At 51.6% G+C, this 21,802-nt stretch overlaps 12 protein-coding genes and 1 non-coding gene across 13 annotated transcripts; 7 read left to right on the top strand and 6 right to left on the bottom strand.

Annotated features, from left to right (window-relative positions):
• Positions 1-15: 15 nt before the first annotated feature.
• On the bottom strand, positions 16-717 carry OPI10 (Opi10p; the record flags this gene model as incomplete). The annotated part of the gene is made up of 1 exon (NM_209874.1): positions 16-717. One exon carries the CDS (start codon positions 715-717, stop codon positions 16-18), a length of 702 nt encoding a protein of 233 aa, NP_984521.1.
• A 225-nt stretch (positions 718-942) lies between these two features.
• Positions 943-2,544, bottom strand: MSE1 (glutamate--tRNA ligase MSE1; the record flags this gene model as incomplete). Its single annotated transcript, NM_209875.1, has 1 exon — positions 943-2,544. The coding sequence occupies one exon, from the start codon at positions 2,542-2,544 to the stop codon at positions 943-945; it is 1,602 nt and encodes a 533-aa protein (NP_984522.1).
• Positions 2,545-2,685: 141 nt separating this feature from the next.
• Positions 2,686-5,979, bottom strand: SMC5 (DNA repair ATPase SMC5; the record flags this gene model as incomplete). The annotated part of the gene is made up of 1 exon (NM_209876.2): positions 2,686-5,979. The coding sequence occupies one exon, from the start codon at positions 5,977-5,979 to the stop codon at positions 2,686-2,688; it is 3,294 nt and encodes a 1,097-aa protein (NP_984523.2).
• Positions 5,980-6,313: 334 nt separating this feature from the next.
• On the top strand, positions 6,314-8,380 carry SWC3 (Swc3p; the record flags this gene model as incomplete). Its single annotated transcript, NM_209877.2, has 1 exon — positions 6,314-8,380. One exon carries the CDS (start codon positions 6,314-6,316, stop codon positions 8,378-8,380), a length of 2,067 nt encoding a protein of 688 aa, NP_984524.2.
• Positions 8,381-8,415: 35 nt separating this feature from the next.
• Positions 8,416-9,813, bottom strand: MDM10 (Mdm10p; the record flags this gene model as incomplete). Its single annotated transcript, NM_209878.2, has 1 exon — positions 8,416-9,813. One exon carries the CDS (start codon positions 9,811-9,813, stop codon positions 8,416-8,418), a length of 1,398 nt encoding a protein of 465 aa, NP_984525.2.
• A 133-nt stretch (positions 9,814-9,946) lies between these two features.
• Positions 9,947-10,921, top strand: SPO7 (Nem1-Spo7 phosphatase regulatory subunit SPO7; the record flags this gene model as incomplete). Its single annotated transcript, NM_209879.1, has 1 exon — positions 9,947-10,921. The coding sequence occupies one exon, from the start codon at positions 9,947-9,949 to the stop codon at positions 10,919-10,921; it is 975 nt and encodes a 324-aa protein (NP_984526.1).
• Positions 10,922-11,059: 138 nt separating this feature from the next.
• AGOS_AgSNR50 lies at positions 11,060-11,076 on the bottom strand. The gene has a single exon (NR_149395.1). It is a non-coding gene; the product is annotated as an AgSNR50 (small nuclear RNA).
• Positions 11,077-11,587: 511 nt separating this feature from the next.
• On the top strand, positions 11,588-13,548 carry RTS1 (protein phosphatase 2A regulatory subunit RTS1; the record flags this gene model as incomplete). The annotated part of the gene is made up of 2 exons (NM_209880.2): positions 11,588-11,611; positions 11,680-13,548. 2 exons carry the CDS (start codon positions 11,588-11,590, stop codon positions 13,546-13,548), a joined length of 1,893 nt encoding a protein of 630 aa, NP_984527.2.
• Positions 13,549-14,068: 520 nt separating this feature from the next.
• Positions 14,069-14,686, top strand: FUN14 (Fun14p; the record flags this gene model as incomplete). Its single annotated transcript, NM_209881.1, has 1 exon — positions 14,069-14,686. One exon carries the CDS (start codon positions 14,069-14,071, stop codon positions 14,684-14,686), a length of 618 nt encoding a protein of 205 aa, NP_984528.1.
• A 226-nt stretch (positions 14,687-14,912) lies between these two features.
• On the top strand, positions 14,913-15,542 carry YTH1 (cleavage polyadenylation factor RNA-binding subunit YTH1; the record flags this gene model as incomplete). Its single annotated transcript, NM_209882.1, has 1 exon — positions 14,913-15,542. The coding sequence occupies one exon, from the start codon at positions 14,913-14,915 to the stop codon at positions 15,540-15,542; it is 630 nt and encodes a 209-aa protein (NP_984529.1).
• A 51-nt stretch (positions 15,543-15,593) lies between these two features.
• Positions 15,594-16,622, bottom strand: ISR1 (putative protein kinase ISR1; the record flags this gene model as incomplete). The annotated part of the gene is made up of 1 exon (NM_209883.2): positions 15,594-16,622. One exon carries the CDS (start codon positions 16,620-16,622, stop codon positions 15,594-15,596), a length of 1,029 nt encoding a protein of 342 aa, NP_984530.2.
• A 767-nt stretch (positions 16,623-17,389) lies between these two features.
• PIL1 (lipid-binding protein PIL1) lies at positions 17,390-18,298 on the top strand (the record flags this gene model as incomplete). Its single annotated transcript, NM_209884.1, has 1 exon — positions 17,390-18,298. One exon carries the CDS (start codon positions 17,390-17,392, stop codon positions 18,296-18,298), a length of 909 nt encoding a protein of 302 aa, NP_984531.1.
• Positions 18,299-18,796: 498 nt separating this feature from the next.
• Positions 18,797-21,286, top strand: COG4 (Golgi transport complex subunit COG4; the record flags this gene model as incomplete). Its single annotated transcript, NM_209885.1, has 1 exon — positions 18,797-21,286. The coding sequence occupies one exon, from the start codon at positions 18,797-18,799 to the stop codon at positions 21,284-21,286; it is 2,490 nt and encodes an 829-aa protein (NP_984532.1).
• Between the last annotated feature and the right edge of the window lie 516 nt (positions 21,287-21,802).

The raw sequence follows: 21,802 nt of genomic DNA on the forward strand, positions 1-21,802 counted from the left end.
ATATGTATATACTACCTACTCGGACGTTACCTCGTCTATAAACGTAGCATCATTTTGTAGTCGTTTTTGGAACTTCTCCCACCATGCCTCGAATTTCTTAATAGGCACACTGTTCCTCTCGTCTAGGAAGCCCGAGAGGAAATTGTATGCATGCTGGACAATCTTGCTTGCTAATTGCTGGGTCAGTAATGGATACGCGCGAGAAAGTTGCCCTGGCGTGGCAATGTTACCACCCTGGTTCCGACTAACTACTAGTGCACCTGACTGTGCCGTGCTCTTGTGTGCCTGCTTAGCCTCTTCCAGCTTAAAAGCCGCCTGCTCTTGGGGCTCTATGGAAATGCCGATAATGAGCTCCGATATGTTGTGGGCAGTACCAGCCACTGAGTCTCCATCTTCCATATCTATCTCGCCCAGGCCATTTGACACGTCAGATCCTTGTGCCCCAGCTGTCGTTGGCAGTTTGACCTTGAAGATTGCACTTGGCTTGGATGCTTTGAGCTCCCCAAACAACTGGAAATCTTCTTGCGGGCTCAGTTTGAAGTATACAATGGCAGAATATTCTGGAGGAAGTGCAACAGTTGGTAGAATAAAAAGTGTAATGTGTGAGTAACTCTTGGGCTTTGTTTCGGAAAGAATGATTGTATGCTGTAGCCCGTTAGAATTGGGAACCTCGGCGGATAGTTGTAGAGGATTTCCTGATGCAATAGCTGCGAACATATGCCAATGTACTGGATTAAGCTAGTGTTAGTTGAACTAACGGATTTCTTATCAGTTAGAATGAATGTGGCAGTCTTGTGTTAACCATGATGGGCTTCCGCACTTCCAGAGCTAGGAGGTTCTTCCAGTTTCTCGAACACAATGACCACGTGATCTAATACTGACTGCGCTACTTACTAGACCTTCTCCTAACGGGAATGCCAATTAGTCGTATACAAGCTGCGGCTACGTCACCAGATATTGTGCAGCTTCATTTAGTCGTGCTTTTGTTTCTTCAAGTCCAAGTGTGGAGATTAGAACAGGCAGTTTTAGACCAGGCACCGACCCCGATAGGGCGAACCTCATTGCCTCGAAAACGGCTTTCTTGGGTACATTTTCCCGAGTACTCACTTCGGCAACGAGATCGTTGAGGTTGGAGTTGTCTAGAAGAGATGCAATGGAGGACAATACGCGTGCCACTTGAGAAGGCTCGCATGCCTTAATAAAGCGATCCGAGAATTCATTTTCATACACAGGCTTTGAAAGCAGGTAATGGAACTGGGATTCCAATTCATCTATGACGGTCAAATGGCCTCCTACGGCCTTCAGTAGTTGCTTAGTCTTTGTTTCATCTAACCCTGGATATTTCTTGCTGAGGATTTGAGTCAAGTTCCGCGCCTCTATGGATACTTGGTGTTCATCCTTCAGCCGTGCAGAGAGATAGTGCTTATTGAAGAACCAAAGTTTCTTTTCATCGACTTTGGCGTTGCCCTTAGTTAAGTTGTTGAGATTGAATAACCGTTCAAATTCACCCAAGGTAAAACATTCGTGATTTGCAGTCGCTAATTCTCTTGGGGGTGCCCATCCAAATAAAACGCTAAAGTTAAGTAATGCCTCAGGTAAAACACCCTTGGCCTTGAGTGCCATAACGCTGGCATCTCCCTTCCGTTTGCTGAGCTTTTTGTCCGCAGCCGTAGTTAAAAGCGGTATATGCACAAACTTGGGAGGTGTCCATCCAAAAGCCCGGTACAGAGATATATGCTTTGGTGTAGAAGGCAGCCATTCCTCTCCCCTTATAACATGTGTGATTTTCATTAGGTGATCATCAACAACATTGGCGAAATGATATGTCGGAAGACCATCGGATTTCATTAGGACGGGGTCATCATACCTGATGTCATTAGGATTTGTCTGCGGTTGTAGATCTACTCTACCATGCAGTAGATCTTCAAATGGCTCGTAGACAGCGGGCGATTTGAATCGCAGAGTAAATGGGACATTCTGGTCCAATTTATGGTCGATATGCTCTTGGCTCAGGTTGGCACATTCGCGGTCGTAACTCACATTGGTGGGGGGTTGAAGCGCCATGGCACTAGTACGGAGATTCTCGAGCCGCTCCTTCGAGCAAAAGCACCGGTATGCATGTCCGGATGCCAGTAATTTGTCAGCATGAGCCTTGTATATAGCCGAACGGTCACTCTGTCGATATGGGCCATATACTTCATTAACACCTGGACCTTCGTCAAACTGGATACCGAGCCACTGCAGTGTGTCGTAGATGTTCTGCTCAGCGTCAGATACTAATCTTTTCTGATCCGTATCTTCCAACCGCAACAAAAACTGCCCGTTTGTATTCCTGGCTAGCAGATAATTGTAAAGTGCCGTGCGCAGAGAACCCAGATGGAGATATCCTGTGGGTGAGGGCGCAAACCTTGTCCTTGCCGGAGTTTTCGGATGTACATCGCGAGTTGGCTTACGTGAAATCGCAATCTGCTTCCCCGAGAGAAGCCCGATCCTTGGACGTAAAATTGAAGCAGTATATCGCCGTACCGCAAAAGTACACACCATCGGTCAGATAATCTAACGAAAAGTCTTGCAGCCAAAGCAGTGTGCTCCGTGCGTGAAGCGTTTTCCATGCCGCCCGCTGTCGGCATCGTTAAAATATCTTTATCATGTACAACGACTGACAATAATTACGACATATTGAAGTTATAACTTATAACTGGTTAGTTCGCCGTAATGAACCATTTCCTCCCTTTCAGCAGGATCAGGAATCCAAGAGCCAGCGAAGACGCAGTGTATTCTCATTCTTTCATGGTAGTGGAGGTTTGTAAGTAACTTAGGCGTTATGAGAAAGTACTGCGAGGTGTTCTCGGCACATGCGTTTTCCACCATCGCTTTATGAACAATACGTTCATTTCTTGTGTCCATCCCTTGATTAATTTCATCTACTACCCTGAAAGGGGCGTTTGTGAAATGTTGCAGAGCTATCATGTAAAGGACAGTTGATACAGCCCTTTCTCCACCTGACTGGGTATGGGAATCAAGCTTCTTGAGCTCTGCAACATCCCTAAACTTGACACGGATCTCGATCTTCCACTCGGAATAAAGATCTGGCTTTAGAAGACAGATCTCTCCTGCGCTACCAACGTTCGAAAATAGCTTCCGGAAGCGTTGGGAGATGTTCTCGACTAGCTCGTCAAGACGGGGCTCCAGATTATTTCGCATATCAAGCATCCCGCGTCTTAGCAGCCCGAGCCTCTCCATTTGCGTAGGGAGCTTTGCTTGGAGGCCTTTTATGTCAGTGACTGTCTGCCGCAGAATAGTAACGGACGACTCGTCGTGATTTATCATCTGTATCTCTGTCTCTAGTTTTGCGATAGTTTCCAGTATATTTTCGAGGGTAAAAGTGTTCTGTTCCTCGTACTTATTGGCCCATACGGATAGCTCATCTCGTTCGGTGTCTGTATACGACCGTATTTCTTTCATCCAAGCTTGGAATTCCGCCGTATCCTTAACCTCTGCGTATGCCTTTTTTGCTTCGTCGTACTTTCCTCTGAGCTCTTCTTCTTTAGCATTAAAGAAGCCGATGACCTCATTTAATGAGCGTTCCCTGTTTCTCAGTTCTATGTGCTTTATGCCCATCCGGACGACGGACTCTTGGGCCTCTTGAAGACGGGAAAGATTCATCACGATTAGCCGCAGTTGTTCTCCCTGCGATATTAAATTGGATTGGATTTGGGCTTCACAGTTAGAGATGGCTTCTGAGACATCCTTATTCATATCTCTCCGGAACTCCTCCAATTTTTGTTCTATATTCTGAATTTCGCTCATCGTCCTGGACTGTATGATACGTTTGTGATTCTGCTCATGTATTGCCTTTTGGAGGTCCTGCAACTTCCTCTGGACCTCTGCTAACGGAATATGGAACTGCTTTTTTTGCTGAGCGGTAGACTCTACTTCCTTTTGAATGTTCCGGTATCTCTCTCTAAGTTCGTGCAGTTCGCGTTCAATATTTTGTTTCATACCATCCGACATGCCTCCTTCAATGTAAAATTGAGCTTTCTTGACCTGAACATCGGTGGAGAATATTTGCTTATTTCCATACCGCGACCGCTTGAAATCATATACATAGTCGCCTGCTATAACCCTTCTGAATTTTAGCCGGCCTTGCTTATCAGGTGTCCGTAGATCGTCTATAATCCTGGTATCCAGATTCCTTGTTGAAACAGGTATCGTATGTATTCTTTGTTGTTCTTTTAGCATCTGTAGAACGGCCGGATCACCGGTAACAAAATCACTTAGGTAACAATCAAAGCCAAGCTGTCTGATATATTCTAACGGGTATGGATAAGAAGTTTCAGTGTTCGCGAGCTCTCTCAGATTAACTTGGAAGTTTTTGAGGATCGTGTCGTTAAACTCTCTGTAAGATGCAGAATCAACCATAGTCAAAGAAATGGAGGTATGCCAATCGATACAAGTTGTAAGGTAAGATGCAATTCGCTCATTAGGAGCCTTTATAGCAACTATAGGTGGTTCCAGTACTTTGCCCTTCATCTCTGGGTGTATACGTACAAATTCACACGCTTTCTTCACTTCTTCCAGTCGCCCAGTCTGTCCACGAAGTGCGTTTAGACTGTCATTAGAAGCCAGTTCTTTCTTTCGACGCTCAAGCTTGGATTTAATGGTGGTTAGTTCTCTATTCAAGGCTCTGACTTTGGAATCCATTTCTTCCACCTTCTGCTCAAATGCAGATTCCTGTTCATAAAGGTCCACACGCTGCTGCTCATAATTGTCCATCTCCTCTTGCGTCGGCAGCACCAGCGATCCCAACAGTTGTTGTCTTGACGCAATGTCCTGCTCTGCCTTTTCCACCTTGCGGCGTATGTTTTCGCGCCGCGTCCTATAATATGTCACTTTCTTTTTTAGATCTTCGACTTCTGTACGCTGTTTCCCTAGCTCTTCAATAAGTGAGCGCTGAGTACTCTTGACCTGAATATATTCGCTCTCCTTGCCTTGCTTCTGGCGCTGCGAATTTTCTACCTCCGACAATAGCGCATTACTGGCTATCTTGAACGGTTTCTTGTCCTTTAAAAATTCCTTTAATTCTTGTTTCACACGCTCGTATTCGGATTTAAGGTCCTTAAGCTGCCTCTTGTGGTTCTTCACTCTTACGTATGGTAGAAGCCGCTTGTGAATATCTATCTCCTCCTTTTTCCGCTCGTACTCTTCCAGCGCACGGACCTGGTTCTCGAGCGATTCCTTATGTGTCATCAGCTTTTCCAGCTTCTTCTGCCCCAATTCAACTTCGCGGTTCAGGCTAAGCTCCTCCTGCTGGCTGGTCTTTAACTGCTCCAAAAGGCCCAGCAACGAAGCATCTACGGAGCGCACTGTCTGCTCCAGGAGCTTGTCCGCCTTGAGTCTGGCAAATTCCTCCACACGCTCCTGTGACAAAAATTGGCATAAGTTATCCAGCTGTATATTAAGCATCGAAACAAGAGCACGCATCTGATTCTCACTGACAGGCTCCCCATTAATGTAGTACGCGCATTTGCGCCGAGCTTTCATTAGAACCGTCCGCACATTAATCGCCTCGTCCTCCGCACTGATCATCGGCAACCCACTCACGTTCCTGCTATTGCGTAGCTGTATCTCAATCGTGCTTTCCGCTGTCCCGTTCTTGATGAAGTCTTCGACCCGCTTCGCGCGGCCGATGTATTCGGGTTTCCCCGCCAAGCCTAGACAGATAGCACATACGAACGTTGACTTACCCGATCCATTGGGCCCTATAATCATATTCAGCGAGGGAGACATGTGGAACTCCGCCAGCGAATATGTAACAAAGTTCGTCAGTCGGATACTGACAATGGCCCCTTCTTGGAAGTGGGCATATTGTACTGTGTTGCGCCTCAACCTCTTATGGCCCGCCAGTGAAGCCAAATCACCATCCTGATCATCATCACGTTGACGCAGAGAGCGCCCTAGATCAACAGTCGAGGCCATCGGCACCGGTTTGTGTCTTCGACAAGTCCCTTCTGTCTGCAATGGGCTTGTGTGCAGCGCGCCCGAAATTTCAAATTGATAGAACAATCTTGCATAACCGACCCGTAGATAACTTCACCATCACTTTGACGGGACCATCTATCACCCAAAAGCAGTATAACCAGATAAAAAGCATAACACGTGGGATTCTGAGGAATCGAAAGTTGATACGAATACGTCAAAGATTATAGCAGCGTTCAGAGGTATCCGATAGTAGCACAGGGCAAACCACTGTACACATACGGAGTAAGTCTAGCTGCTTACAGTTCGCAAGGACAATCTAAACAACAAAGTAATGGCAAGACTACGGAGTAGGACTGCTACTACGGAGAAGGATGCTACAGAGAGCTCCAAGGTACCTGTGCCACGCAGAAGGCGCGGGCAACACGAAGACACAGAGGAGCCTGACACATACGGGCTTGAGGACGATGAGAAAAGCTCCGGACGGCCGTTTCGTATACTAGAGAAGCTACCGTGCTCCGCGGAGCCACCACGGTACGATGTCCTGACGCATGCTTTGTCCGTCCGGGACTCGGCGGTACTTTATAACTCGCTACTTGCGTCCAGGCGGACGTGGATCAAGGCGGAGATGTTCGAGCTGTACTGGTCCAAACAGTATATGAACATGAAGGAGCGGGAGCGGATGTTGAAGGAGGGTATTGATCCAGATGACATCGACCAGTCTGCCGCCCGAGAGAAAATGCACAAACTGTGCGATGGGATCTTGACGGGCGGACCACACACGCTGCCCGTCCGTCTGTTTATCTTGAAGAATGACGAAATCGAGCAGAAGTGGCAGTTTATGCAAGAGTCACGCAAGAAGGAGAAGGAAGTCAGGCGGAAGCGCGAAGCGGAAGAAAAGGAGCGCCGCAGGGAAGAGCGGAAACGTCTGCAACAGCTGAAGAAAGAACGGAAGTTAAAAGAGGTGGAGCATACCAAGAAAGAGAAGATAGAGCGGAAGCGGGAAAACGACACGGAACGAGACCAGCTGCGGAAGGGCAGAAAGGACAACAAGGGACCCAGTGTGTTAAGCCGGATGGGGACCACTATCAAGAGTAAAGGTCTGACGACCTTTAGTAAAGCGCAGCAGCAGGAAATTGACAACCAGAAAATGATTGCGAATCTTAACCTGCTAGCCCAGCGAGATCCCGCTCTAAACAAACTAATGATAGCCGTAGCGAATGGCCAGGCACCGCCCGCCGACGTGGAGCGATTCAAAGTATTTATAGAGAGGGCGCGTAACATGGAGCCGCCGCCTAACTGGAAACCACGCCTGTCTTCTCGTCCAGTTATAAAGCGCACAGAAGAGCCGACAGTGGAACAACAGGAAAGTGCGAGCCAGACTCCCAGTACGCCGCTCCCACGAAAAGCGTCACCCGAATCATCGCAGGTAGATAATCTTAGCTCACCGCCGCATGGTAGCGATCCTAATTCCTCATTCACAGAGGCATCTATGAGCGATTCGCGGGGGGAACTCTCTGAAACTAAAAGTGGCGGGAGTCTCGTCCCAGATAGTACCGGCAGCAGTGGCCAGGCTTTGGACAAAGGCCCTACAGACGCCTCAGGCAGCGCCAATGATCTCAGTCGACCCGGTGCGACCTTATCGTCGACGGATGGGGCTCCGCCGCTTAAACAGGAGACAATTCCCGTGCGGGATATGGGTGACAAAAATGCAGACAAGCCACTCGAGGCTCATGGTGCCATCTCAGAGAAGGGAACAACTATCACAATAAAGGCGGAAGAAGGAACAGCGCCTCGTCAGAAACGGAAGTATACTAAGAGGAAGAAAGAGGTCGAAGATGAGGACAAATCGATGCAGCTGACAACTTTCCAGCAGAAATACTTGAATGGAGCGGACATTCTATTTGAATATTTGGAGAACTCAAATATGAGGTTTCTATTCCCGAAGGATGCAATTCTAGAGCAGTTGGAGAATGAAGAGAGTTACCTCATGTCTTGGATAGTTGTTCACAATAAAAAAGAGATTGAGCAGTTCAAGCTGAAAGTGCTCAAAGGCTTGAATAAAAATAAACCTAATGAGGAGGAGACCGAAGTTCAGCCTTGTTTGTTTAACGTATATGAGCACCCTAACTGCCCAGAGGTTCTATACACCCCAATGACGGTAACTCTTTCCAATATACCGAAGAAGTTCACGCCGATCATATTGAATAGTGTAAATCCGGCAGAATCGGTACGTGCATACATGTCCACTATTCTTGCACGTGGTCGTCGTCTGAATGGCTTTAATCTATGGTACCAACTGGATGCCTATGATGACAAAGATTTAGCTGAATCTCTGCGGTGTGAGCTCAAGGAGTACGAACAGGGGTTTAAGTCGAAAAGGCAGAAGAAACAGCTATAGACAAGGTAATATATGATGCATGTAGTATAAAATATTTAGGTGGAATATTGAATCTGTATTCCGAATTTTGCCGGGCGTAACCATAGGGGCCTAGGTACCTGCTGTGCTGTGATTTCGTTAATCGTCTTCGGGGCTTCCAAAGGTATGGTTGTCAATTCTGCCCCCGCAGATACCAAGAAACCCTTATACTTGCCCTCCCATAATAGTCGCAAGTTTTTGTCTCTGAGACTAGAACTCATCTTAAGAACACTGGTAAATTGTGTTGCGTCTATCATGGCAGCGAACTTATCTGTCACTGATTTTTCGGGTGGGTATCGAAGGAGCGGAGAGGGAAATGGCAAGTTTACATTGTCAATTAATGCGTTGGAAGAATTAGGCATCATGAGTTGGTGGTACAACTGATTATCCGACGGGAGCTCCGCGAATGGCCGAATTTGGTCAAAAGACCGCGCGCCTGGAACGGCACCGCAGTACCGCGGATCACTAACTGGTGTTTCAGTGGCCACCTCAATGCTAGTTTCCTCCTCATTGGTAGCCTGCTTATGCGCGGCTGCACTGGATTTCCAAAATTCACATCCAAACGACAAATTAGACTCAATTGAGTACACATTAAAGTCATACTTGGAGCAGAAAGTGGTTCCAGGTGAGAACTTTACAGAATAGGACGACGATATGTGCCCGAACAATGGGTTAAGCGACAAGGTCAAAGTGATCGGCTTGCCGGTGTTAGTCGCATGTGTGCAATAACGCAGAGCAGTGGAACAGCCTGGAAGAAGGTTGCTGATCCCGAGCCAGAACTCGGCACCCAGTGATAGCGTAGACTGACCATGCGGCGAGCCTTCGTGCGACCTGCCCGGCGACAAGTTATGCAGGAACCGGTACCCAAGTAGCAGCTCATTCGTAGAAAATACAATGTCTTGACTGCCCCATGGTGCGTTGCGCTGCCAGTATAGCGTCAGAATACTCGACTCCCCCGCAGCAGACAGCAGACTCTTGAGCACCAGTTGGCTCTGAGGCGTCAGCCGCTTACAGTACATGGCTTCCAGAATCGAGCCCGGCCAGTACATGCGCCCGTAAAGCAGCATCTGGCTGCGGAAGCTTGTACCTAGCGTACGCCCTGGTCGCAGGCACTGGTATGTGTCCACCCGTTGCTGCAGCGGCACCTTCAGCGAGTTCTGCACGATCTTGTCCAGCTGACCGCAATCGGTGTACAAGTACGACAGCGATCCATTGATGATGCTCCGGTTGGAAAGCTCGAACGTGTTGAAAGTGTTGGGGGTCGACTGGTTAGATATCTGCAGATTCAGTGAGTCGGGAATCTCGAACTGCAGCAGGTTGTCGCTGGTCGCCGTGATATTTTCGTAGCTGTAGTCCCTGTCCCAGCTAGTGGTCCTCTCGAACTGTCGCAGCACATATTCCATATATTCAATCATTGCCACGTGCCCTTCGCCCGCCGTTGACCGATTATCTGTCTAGCGTTGCGCCTTGCCACATGGAGATCAGCGGAGTATTGACAGGTTTTGGTGAGACTCGCGAAATTGACAACCCGCGCAAGCAAACCTGAACATGATACTTCCAAGCAGCAGAGCAGCAGTGCTTCAGACCAGTGGAAGCAGCCTACCAAGCGGCGACAGTTCTCCGAGCAGAGGACATTATAGGAGCACCTCAGAGACATTCAAGGCTTTGCTAGACCGCCGGCTGTGGCAGGACTACGGGTGTGACAGTACAGATATGTCAGAGAGCATATGGAGAGATGACGACGGCGCCGAAGCCGAAGCACACCTGCGGCGGGTACGGCGAACGAACAGGGCCGGCGCCAGCGTGATGCGGCGACGGCGATCAAGCAGCAAGACGTCCAGCAAAAACCTTAAGAGCACGACCGACATTTCGCCGGCATCCAAGATATTTCGCAACCTGCTCATCCTGGAGGACGACCTGCGCCGGCAGGCAAAGGAGCAGGAGCTGCTGAAGTGGCAGTTCACGCTTTTCCTGTCGACGCTGATGGGGGTCGCGGGATTTGCGTTCTACGAGCTGTACTTCTCACAGGACACCGTGCAGGGCCTTTATAGAGTGATGCTCCAGTTCCTGTTCGTGTTCATCATGATCACTGTCGTGCTGTTCCATCTCAGCGGCGAGTACCGCCGCACCATCGTGATCCCGCGCAAGTTCTTCACCAACACCAACAAGGGCATCCGCCAGTTCAACATCAAGCTCGTCAAAGTCAAGAGCTCGTTCGGCGACCGCGCGACCGACTCCGCGCGCCTGGCCGCCCGCCGCGTTGCCGGCGCCCAGCTCTGGCTGCTGCACCTGCTCGTGCCCGCCGCGCACCTGCCCCGCCTCGCGCTCTACCACTTCTGGCGCGGCGTCGCCGTCCGCTCCCAGGCGCGCATCGGCGCCGTCGACGTCAAGCTCGTGCTCTACCCCCGCGCCTTCAGCGCCGAGATCCGCGAGGGCTGGGAGATCTACCGCGACGAGTTCTGGGCCCGCGAGGGCGCCCGCCGGCGCCGTCTGGTCAACCAGCTGAGCCCCAAGGCCGACTAGCCGGCGCCGCGCTGCCGCCAGCCGCCAGCGCGCCGCAGGCCCCGGCCGCGCTGCCGCCGGCCCCCGCATCTACATAGCAGCATATAAACAACGCGATGTCTATGGTCCGCGGCCCGCCGCCCTACAAGTGTTTACGTGCATCAGTGTAGCGGTTCGTAGATATGGCTCATCCGGGCGTGCCCGTTCGCGTCTACGCACTCTCATCTTCTGCGTTGGCGGCAGAGCCGCCGCCCTCTCCAGCGTGTCCCGTTTTCCGCGCGCACGCCGCTGTATTTATATATTTTCACCGCCGAGCACCTGTGCCGCCCATTAGGGCTGCACGCGTATATATATCCCGCGCACACGCGCCACGTCTGGCCCCGGACCTTTGTGGCGTTGCCGGGCCGCCCCGCTGTGCCGCCCACGCGCCGCGACGGAATCCCAGCAACCAAATTTGGCCGCGCTGCGCCGGCTGCAGCCGCAGCAGCGGGAAGCCAGCACGGCCGGAGCACATGACGGCCGCTAGGCTGCATCTGCACACCCTTGGCAAGTGATTATTACCCTCCTTTCCATCCCCTTAACAAACACCTCACAAAGACAAAAATCAACACAAATACAGCGGCCTCGATCGTGTAACACCAAGCACGCCGGGAGACGGACCAGCGAACCGAAGCACTCAGGCTCAAAATGATGCGTGGTTTTAAGCAAAAGGTATGTGGGGCGGCTGCAGTGCGGCCGGGCGGGCGCGGGCGAGCGGACTACTAACGGGACCTGCGCAGTTGATAAAGAAAACTACAGGATCGTCGTCGTCGACTCAGAAGAAGAAGGACAAGGAGACGGGGAAAAAGCCGGGGAGCGCCAATGGCGCGGCAGGGGCCGTGGGCGGGAGCGGGGGCCGGGCGACGGTGGACAAGAAGGAGCAGAAGGGCTCCGGGGCGAAGCAGCCGAAGGCCAAGGACGCGGGCAAGTCTGGGGCGGGCGCGGCGCCCAAGGTGAAGGTGGCGGCGAAGAAGGAAGAGCGCTCATACCCGACGATGATTGCGGCGGCTGTGTCGCCGGGGAGCACGTCCGGGCCGCCGTCACCCAAGGAGGCGGAGGCGGCGTCGCCCAACGGCATCGACATCCCGCGGTCGTCGCACTCGTTCGAGCGGCTACCCACGCCCACGAAGCTGAACCCCGACACAGACCTTGAGCTGATCAAGACGCCGCAGCGGCACTCGTCGTCGCGGTTCGAACCGTCGCGGTACACACAGATTTCCAAGTTGCCGGGGTTTGACGACGTGCCGCCGGAGGAGCAGATTTCTCTATTCATAGCGAAGGTCGACCAGTGCAATATCATGTTTGACTTCAGCGATCCGAGTTTTGACATCCATGGGAAAGAGATCAAACGCATCACGCTGCAGGAGCTAATTGAGTTTATCGTGACCAACCGGTTCACGTACACGGAGGAGATGTACGGGCACGTCGTAAATATGTTCAAGGTTAACCTTTTCAGGCCCATCCCGCCGCCTGTGAATCCGATTGGAGACGTGTACGACCCCGACGAAGACGAGCCGGTCAACGAGCTGGCCTGGCCGCACATGCAATGTGTCTATGAGTTCTTCTTGCGTTTCGTGGAGTCGCCAGACTTCAACCACCAGATTGCAAAGCAGTTCATTGACCAGGAGTTCATTCTAAAGCTCCTCGAGCTATTCGATAGCGAAGATATCCGCGAACGGGACTGCCTCAAAACCACGCTTCACAGGATCTACGGCAAGTTCTTGTCTCTCCGGTCGTTTATCCGCCGCTCCATCAACAACATTTTCCTTCAGTTTGTCTACGAGACAGAGCGTTTTAATGGTATTGCAGAGTTGTTGGAGATCCTCGGTTCCATCATCAACGGATTCGCATTGCCGTTAAAAGAAGAACACAAGGTATTCCTTGTCCGCATCCTAATTCCATTGCATAAAGTTCGCTGTTTATCGCTCTATCACCCCCAGTTGGCATACTGTATTGTGCAGTTCTTAGAGAAAGAGCCGATGCTGACCGAGGAAGTCATTATGGGTTTGCTACGCTATTGGCCGAAAGTGAATTCTACCAAAGAAATTATGTTTTTGAATGAAATCGAGGATATCTTTGAAGTCATTGAACCGCTAGAGTTCATTAAAGTTGAAGTGCCTCTATTTGTCCAGCTAGCAAAATGCATCTCCTCACCACATTTCCAGGTGGCAGAGAAGGTGCTCAGTTACTGGAATAACGAATACTTTCTAAATCTATGCATTGAAAACGCAGAGGTAATCCTGCCTATCATTTTCCCCGCGCTGTATGAGTTGACCTCCCAGTTAGACTTAGACTCTCAAACCGATGAAGAGGGCAATCCAAATCAGGACCCCTACATGCTAGTTGAGCAAGCCATAAACTCCGGTTCATGGAATCGGGCTATTCATGCAATGGCTTTCAAAGCATTAAAGATATTTCTCGAGACAAACCCGGTTCTCTATGAGAATTGCAACTCTCTCTACCTTTCGAGTCTGAAGGAATCCCAAAAGCGCCGTGAGAAGCGCGAAGAAAACTGGAACAAGCTACAGGAGTATGTAAGGAACTTGCACATCAGCAGTGTAGATAATCCTGTCGCGGTAGACAGGATAGGGACGGGGGATCTTCATTAAAGCATTTAATAAATCTCATTTGAGGTAAGAAGGGCAGAAGCCAATAAGAATAAAGGCAATACGCGTATTTTGTCATGATTTTGTATATGATTGATTGGAAGTTATATGTGCAGCTATGTTTGTTCACGCCACTTTAACCTGCTATGGTACGCACCATGTGCTGTGCTTATGTTACATATCCCAGACACTTCTGATTCTGGCTCATGCCAGTGTTCCCATTTTTAATGCAGTATGTATATGTAGTTAGTATACACATACCCTGATATACAAAACTAATCTAAACTAGTTTCATATCAATACAATTATTAATGCGACCATCCGAAATGTGCTGCTTGCTGCAGTGCCGTGGAAGCTGCCTGAGACAGATGTTCCGCTTTTTTGCTTTAGTCAGATCAACTTTGCCATGCGAATAAGGGTGCTGTCGCTGCTCTTCTGAAAAAGGATGCTATAAATACGGGGATGCTCTTCCGCTGACCTCAACGTGTAAAACAGAAGAAGCGACGACACTCAGCTATCTAGAATGAATACCAACCTATTTATTAGAAATCCCTGTGGAACGAGGCTATTCTTTGGCAATCTGTGCCGCCTGGTAGCGCCCAGCTATCGCAGCCAGATGATGGGGAGCGCCATTCGTGCACGCGCGGTAAGTCTAACTAAGAATGCGGGCATTACTTCGCCAAGGATGATGCTCTTTACAAGTATCACAGCTACGGGTCTACTAATGCCGCTGTTCAAGTCTCCTATAATTCGCAATGACGCATACATGGGCGTTCACGACGTAAAGTACCCGCAGGTGGGATATGGTGCAGGGGTCACTAGCAAGGAAGTGCGCAGGGGAAGGCTTAATGGAAAGCTAGATTACCGCCAGCTATGTCTGGGCTCCATCGCGGGTGTTGCGCTGGGAATTGTTGTCGGAAAGATTTCGCACGCTCTCGTATTTATTACTGGCCTGGGGCTGCTGGCGCTTCAATGGCTACAGAGTCGAGGGATAGTGGACAAAGGCACCACGCGTGGGCTATCTAGATACCTGATCAGCACCGGCAGGGAGAAGATTGACCTTAATACACTCTTCTGGGAGAAGCCGAGCTTCAAGATTTCCTTTTTGCTCACCTTCGTGCTGGCTGCGCTGAATGTCTAACCTTACAGTCGAGCTTGCGATATGTTGGCGGCTTGCACCGCGGCCCTGGAGAGCTTACGTAGGCGACTAGATCTCTCTAGAGTGTATAGGACTCACCAAGCACATTTCTGCAATTATCACGTGACTCTTAGTAAGGACCATTTTTAATGAACCCGACTAGAACAGAAAGTGCACCGAAGACTTCACACGGCACCACGCAGATAGCACGATCATAGAGCCGGCCACTATGTCGCTAGTACATCCAGATACATCTAATTATCCTTTTCGGTTTGCACCGTTTCTTCGGCAGGAATATTCCTTCTCTCTTGATCCCGACAGACCAGTATGCCAATACTACAACTCCAAGGAAGGCGCTTCCTCATGTCCCAACGGCACGCTGTGCCCCAACAAACACGTCCTGCCCATATTTCAGAACAAAATCGTCTGCAAGCACTGGCTGCGTGGACTGTGTAAGAAGAACGATCAATGCGAGTACCTACATGAATACAACTTACGCAAGATGCCCGAGTGTGTGTTCTTCACGAAAAACGGTTACTGCACACAGAGCCCTGAGTGCCAATACCTGCATATAGACCCCACGTCCAAGGTTCAACAGTGCGAGGACTACCGCATGGGCTTCTGTCCATTGGGAACCGCCTGTCCGTGCAAGCACGTTAAGAAGATCATCTGCCCGAAATACGTGACGGGCTTCTGCCCGCTGGGCCGCGACTGCGACTGGGAACATCCGCCGTTCTACGTACCCAATGAGCTCAGCAAGATCCGCATTAAGCGCGACGACGAAATCAATACCAAGAAGCTCGACGAGGAGAAGGAGCGGCGCCTCAACGCCATCATCAACGGGGAGCTAGTCATATAAGCGTGCATATAGCGCAATTAAAGGTTTAGCGTCATCGATAGTTACATAAAGTTAGAATGCATGCTCCGCCACGCGCGCGTTCGACTCGGCGAGCCAGCGCGAAAGCGCGTCCTGCGCCGCGGGTACGAAGAACCGCCGCAAGAAGTGGAGTTCCTCCGCCCACCGGTCGTAGAGGTCCTGGCTGAGTACGTTGTACTTGATCGGGTCGCCCTTGGAGATGGCATTCATGAGCCACTGTGTCTCGTGCAACGAATGCGTCGGCGCGCTGCTGTGCGACTTCATCATCGACAATTCGCGGAACGGCTCGAACCGCGTGATAAGCGCAAGCAAGCAGAGCCCCGCAGCGTACACGTCCGTGCTGTGCGTCGGCTGGCCGCCGCCGATCAAGCCCGGCGCGCAGTACTCAAGCGTCGTCGTGAGCGGCTCCGGCGCCGCGTCGCACACTGCCGCCGACGTGAAGTCCGCCAAGAATGCGTCCTGCCCGCGCACGAGCACGTTCGCGGTCTTGATGTCCCCGTGCACCACGCAGCTCTCGCGAAGGAACTGGAGCGCCGCAACAAGGTCACGTGCGTACCGCCACCACTGGCCCTTGCTCACGGCCGCGCGCCGGTGCACCGCTTCCAACGTGGTGTCCATCCGCTCTAGCACCAGCGCCGGCACCACCTCGCCACCGCGGAGCCGCCGGTACTCCCGACGCGTCACCGCCGCCACCCCGTGGAACGGCACCACGTGCCGCTCCGCGAGCCGCCCGCCCGCCTGCTGCGCGAGGTGCGAGTATATGAGCACTTCGTGCAAAAGCACCGGCGCCTTCCGCCGCGACGTCGGCACCTTGAGCGCAAGCGCGCCGTCGCCCAGCTCGAACACGCACGCCACAGACCCGCACCCGAGCACGCGCGTCAGCCGCCACCGCTCTAGCCCCACCTCGGCCCGCCAGAGCCCGCGCACGTACGCCTCCGGTCCGGTCTGCGCGCGCGACAGCACGCGCGCAAGTAACCCTGCGTCCCGCCGCTCCAGCATCCGCGCGAAGTCCCCCACCGCCTCCTCCTCTTTGGCCGCCTCCTGCGATGCCCACGCGCTCATGTCGCCCCCCTCTGTCCGCTGCACTCGCTGCGCGATCTCCGCGCTGCCTCTGTCTTGGGACCTATGTGCTGCCAATGCCTGTGCAATGCGTCGCCCTGCTGCGCCCGGCTCCTGCTGCCGTGCCGACTGCTGCCGTACTGTGATTCTTCGCTGCACTTGTAACGCCCACCAGCACAAACTCACCGTTTCGGACTCGCTGCGCGCCCGTGCCCTAGTGCCCCGCGCGGAATCCCCATCTGGTCCTGTCCGGTCCCCCCGTCCGAGACCACAATGTCGTTGCTAAATCGAGAACGCCCGACGTGCCTGCCTTGCGCCGCCAGGGCCCGCCGTACGGCCTGCTCTTGGGCACGGCGGCAGCGCGCGCACCCACAGCGCAGTACGCGGCGGTCTCTGGCGACGGCGACCCACCCGTCGCTCCCCCCGGATGCCGGACAGCATGGGAGGCTGGCCCGGGCCTCCCTGCGCACGCTACGCTGCGCAAGCGCGGGCCCGTGCCAGGCCCAGCCCGTCTCCAGCCCGTCCTGCAGCCAGGGACTACGCGGGCCGCCCCGCGAGCCCCGAGGTGCGAAAAAAGAAACGGGTTAAGGGATTCCAAGAAAAACAGTGCGTAGTATAAAAGGGGGATGACAGGCTAAAATTGCTATGGGAGCAACGGCAGCATACCAGCGTTTTAAATAGCACGCTAGAACGCAGCAGCTGATCCGCGAGGCTACTCTGGCAAGTGGAATTGAGCGATTGCTAGCGAAGACACAGTAGTGTGTAACAAGATGCACCGGACATACTCCCTAAGGAACTCGAGGGCGCCCACGGCGTCGCAGCTTCAGAACCCGCCGCCACCGCCATCGACGACGAAGAACCGGTTCTTCGGCAAGGGCGGACTGGCCAACACGTTCCGCAAGAACACGGCGGGCGCTTTTGGACCGGAGCTATCGCGCAAGCTGTCGCAGCTGGTGAAGATCGAGAAGAACGTGTTGCGGGCCATCGAGGTGGCGGCGAACGAGCGCCGGGACGCGGCCAAGCAGCTGTCGCTGTGGGGGCTTGAGAACGACGACGACGTGTCGGACATCACGGACAAGCTGGGCGTGCTGATCTACGAGACGTCGGAGCTGGACGACCAGTTCATCGACCGGTACGACCAGTACCGGCTGACGCTCAAGTCCATCCGCGATATCGAGGGCTCCATCCAGCCCTCGCGCGACCGCAAGGCGAAGATCACGGACAAGATTGCGTACCTGAAGTACAAGGACCCGCAGTCTCCCAAGATTGAGGTGCTAGAGCAGGAGCTAGTGCGTGCGGAGGCCGAGTCGCTGGTGGCGGAGGCCCAGTTGTCGAACATCACGCGCTCGAAGCTGAAGGCCGCCTTCAACTACCAGTTCGACTCCCTGATCGAGCACAGCGAGAAGCTGGCGCTGATCGCCGGCTACGGCAAGGCGCTGCTGGAGCTGCTGGACGATTCTCCGGTGACGCCTGGCGAGACCCGCCCGGCCTACGACGGCTACGAGGCCTCGAAGCAGATCATCATCGATGCCGAGGCCGCGCTGAACGACTGGACGCTGGACACCGCGGCCGTCAAGCCCTCGCTGTCCATCAGACGTGATTACGACGAGGAGTTCGAGGAGGGTGATGACGGCGAGCAGTGGGAGCAGGATGCCACTGAGGAGCAAGTCGCAGCCTGAGCGCGAGGAAAGCGCCGGCGCGCCTGCGCGCCCCCGCTTCGGCCTTGGCCGAGTGCTGCTTTTTCTATCTTTAATTTCTATTCGTTCTGTTTTTCGTCCTTTTACGGCTTCAGGCAGGTCTGAATCTCTGCCGCGTGTTGCAAAGCAGCTTTATTTCATACACAAGGAATATTATAATAATTTTTCTATTTTTCTCTAAAACATGACTCCAGGCAGTTGCTATGCCGGCTGCTTGTAACGTATGTATTATTTTTAATGTTTACCACGTTGCTAAGACTGCCCCTGTGCCGTGGGCGAGTTCACCTTGGGTGGGTCTCATCTCTAGTTCCTGCGCATGTGGCTTCCTATGGCTCTCTAAGCTGCTTCGCACGAGGCCTGGCTCCCTGAACTTCCAGCCAATCTCATGCCTGTTCTATATAATTTTACTTTTTCGCCTTACGTCCAGGCCACGAGGCCGTTCAGACTTCATCAACACGCAATATCGCGGTCAAGGATAACATGGCCGCCGATGGGGATCCAATTGCGCTCCACACGATCAGCGACGATGTGCTGGCTGCGAAACTGGCACGGTATAAGAAACTTATGAACAACTTTGCGACGCTTTCTCAGGCGACCAAACTCGAAAAGGTGATCAATAGAGATCACAGAGAGACCGAGCAGGAATTGCAAGAGATCATCGAAGAGTCGCAGACCCGTGATAATCAGGAGATTAGGAAACTGGAGCTCAGGAGGACAAACCTGACCTCGTCGTTGGGTAAGTTCCATGCCACACTGGAACAGCTTTCCGGCTCGAGCGAGTCCGCGAGGCAGATCTCGGCGCGGATTAGGATGATCGAACGCGAAAGGACGTTAGTTCACAAGACCCTGCAGTTTATTGAACAATGCAGGCAACTGAAGTACAGCATTTCGGTGGTGAGTAGCGCGTTGGAGAAGAATGACCACCGTTTAGCAGCCAATACCATCGAGAAGATCCGGACACTGCCGCCCGAAGTTGTCGAATCTGAGTTTGCGAATAGGGTGGTCCCTTGTAGTGAGATCCCAGAGCAACCAGCACAGCTGCTGAAGGACTGGACTTCTAGGTTATCGGAGGTATTTACGGAACAGTTCCAGCACGCGGCAAAAGCGCAAGATGTGGAACAGTTGACATCCTACTTTGAGCTATTCCCTAAGATAGGATATGCCGAGCTGGGGTTGGAAGTCTACTCCAAGTATGTGTGCGATATCATTGCAGGTCAGAGTCGTAAAATCATGACAGGCTCTACTGAGAGACGGCATATGTTTTACTCCAAGGCGCTGCTCCATCTCTTCAAAACCGTGTCCACCATTATAAATAGCCACTCGCAGGTTATCTCAGGGTGCTATGGCGCGAAATATATGGTGCATATCATGGACAAAGTTCAAAAGGAAGCAGACTTACAAGCAGGGATAATATGGGACACATTCATGGATGTCCGGCGCATTGAATATCTGCTTGCTGAAATCAGGGAGTGGCACGAAGCACAGGCCCAAGCCAACAAAAATCATCTCCATGGCGCAAAGCCAAATAGCAGGCCACCCCCAAGCTCCATTAACGAATTAACAATGTTGATTTCTGAATATTCAGCCATCTTCCAGCATTGGTCCATGTACTGCAGGTTTTTCGCTCTGAAGTGGGATGAGTTTTCGCAGAACACGGCCACAGAGTTAGAGCTACCGAGCCTTATTTCGGAAGGAAAGTTCAGCGCAAAGGTGACTGACTCTATGTCTGGGTTTGAACAACTGGTGCGCCACCAACTCTATAGGTCATTCGCAAATGCTGTCGACCTAGAAGAACTACCATCTTTGAACGACTATTTAGGGCCGACCCCATACGACCACGAAGATTTATCGAGCTATCCTATAAGCTCTATCCTGGAAGACCTAGTTCTGCTCATTCGAGTCAATCTAATTGCAACTGTGAACACTGGTCAGAAGGCACTGCTCTATAAGTTCTCTGAAGCTTTAATGAGGTTTATCCAGACCGAATTCCTGATTAAAGTGCTACAATCAAGATTTAAGAATATTCAACCTCGTCTTAACCCTTCCCTTGTGTTGAAAAAATACCTGCCGTCTTCAGATCCTACATCAGTCGGTATGAGGTCTCTCTCGCCAAAGCCTGTAACACAGGATACTGGTAAATTGTCACAGTTCGGCTTCAATTTTAAGAGCGCTGCGACAAGCACGTTAACAAACCTGCAGTCTAATATACAATCTGTCTACACCGACGAGGAAAGCGTGTTGAAGCTTCACCATTTCCTGATCTGTGTCAACACTTTATCCATAGGTGAGGTATTTTTCAAACGTCTTCTAATCACTGAGATTTTAGAAGACCAGCCACAGCTGTTGCACAGCAATTTCCCCTTTGGTCGCGACGCAACGGATGTGGAATCGGTATTGCGTACTTTATTCGGCAATATTCAGACTCAGGGCGGCAAACTGTTGAAATGGTCCCTACTACAACTATTCGAGAATATGCTCAAGGGGAAGCTTAAAAGGCTGGTTGCACCTATGTTCGTAAGTGGAACAGACCAGGAATACATATGCACGGCACATGATTTTGAAAACCTTTCCACTCTGAATCTCTTTCTGACACAGTGGAAAGAACTGATACTTCCCTTTTCGAACGTTCTCTACAAAACGGCATACATCGAGTTAATTTCTCAGATGATAGACTACCTCTGCGAAGCCTTGGAAGAGAAGATATGGGGCATTCAGTGTAACGAACTCGGAGGGTTGAAGCTGGATCGCGAACTAAGCCTTATGATCACATCCCTCTGCGGCCAGCACTACTTTCTCCGTGAGAAGTTCACGAGACTATCCCAATTAGTCCTCGTCCTGGGCCTAGATGACGATGACTTTGACCCAGCCACCGGAGATATAAAGGAAGAAACCCTATCTTCTATTAACTGGATTCTCAGTGCACCTGAGAGAGTGAGGGCTCGCAATATGCGCGTAGATAAGAGGAGCTGAGTGTTCTCTCGCCCTCTCTCTCTCTCTGCCCCCCCCCCCCCCCCCTGCCACAGGATCTCAGCGCCAATACTAGTGAGATCCCGCCAGATACTCCAGCACTTAAGAATTCTGAAATTCTGCATTGTAGCAGAATATGTGGGGAAGAGGTACCAATCAGCTTATTCCATATTCCATGCATCGCCTTCTTGCAGAGAACCTTCCCCACATTTTAAGTATATATCACGTGATTCACTATCTCCCAGAAGTACTGAATTATCATAGTTAACGAAGGACGTATACTATGCTTTGAATTTTTTGCTTCATTTCTTTTTTCTTGTGCAGCAGCGTAAACAAAATATTGTATCACCAACTCATCAGGTGCGAGGTGAATAAGGAACCTCGGTTCAGCTTTGTCCCATTTATTTGTCCCTTCAAGAACAGCAGCTATCATAGGAACGTTTTTGTTCTGTTCTTTCGTCCTTGTGGATTGGATTCTCAATTCATACTAGGTACTGATTCGGAAGATAGGAGACGAAC

The sequence above is a fragment of the Eremothecium gossypii genome, chromosome V (assembly GCF_000091025.4).
Source record: "Eremothecium gossypii ATCC 10895 chromosome V, complete sequence".
NCBI lineage: Eukaryota > Fungi > Ascomycota > Saccharomycetes > Saccharomycetales > Saccharomycetaceae > Eremothecium > Eremothecium gossypii.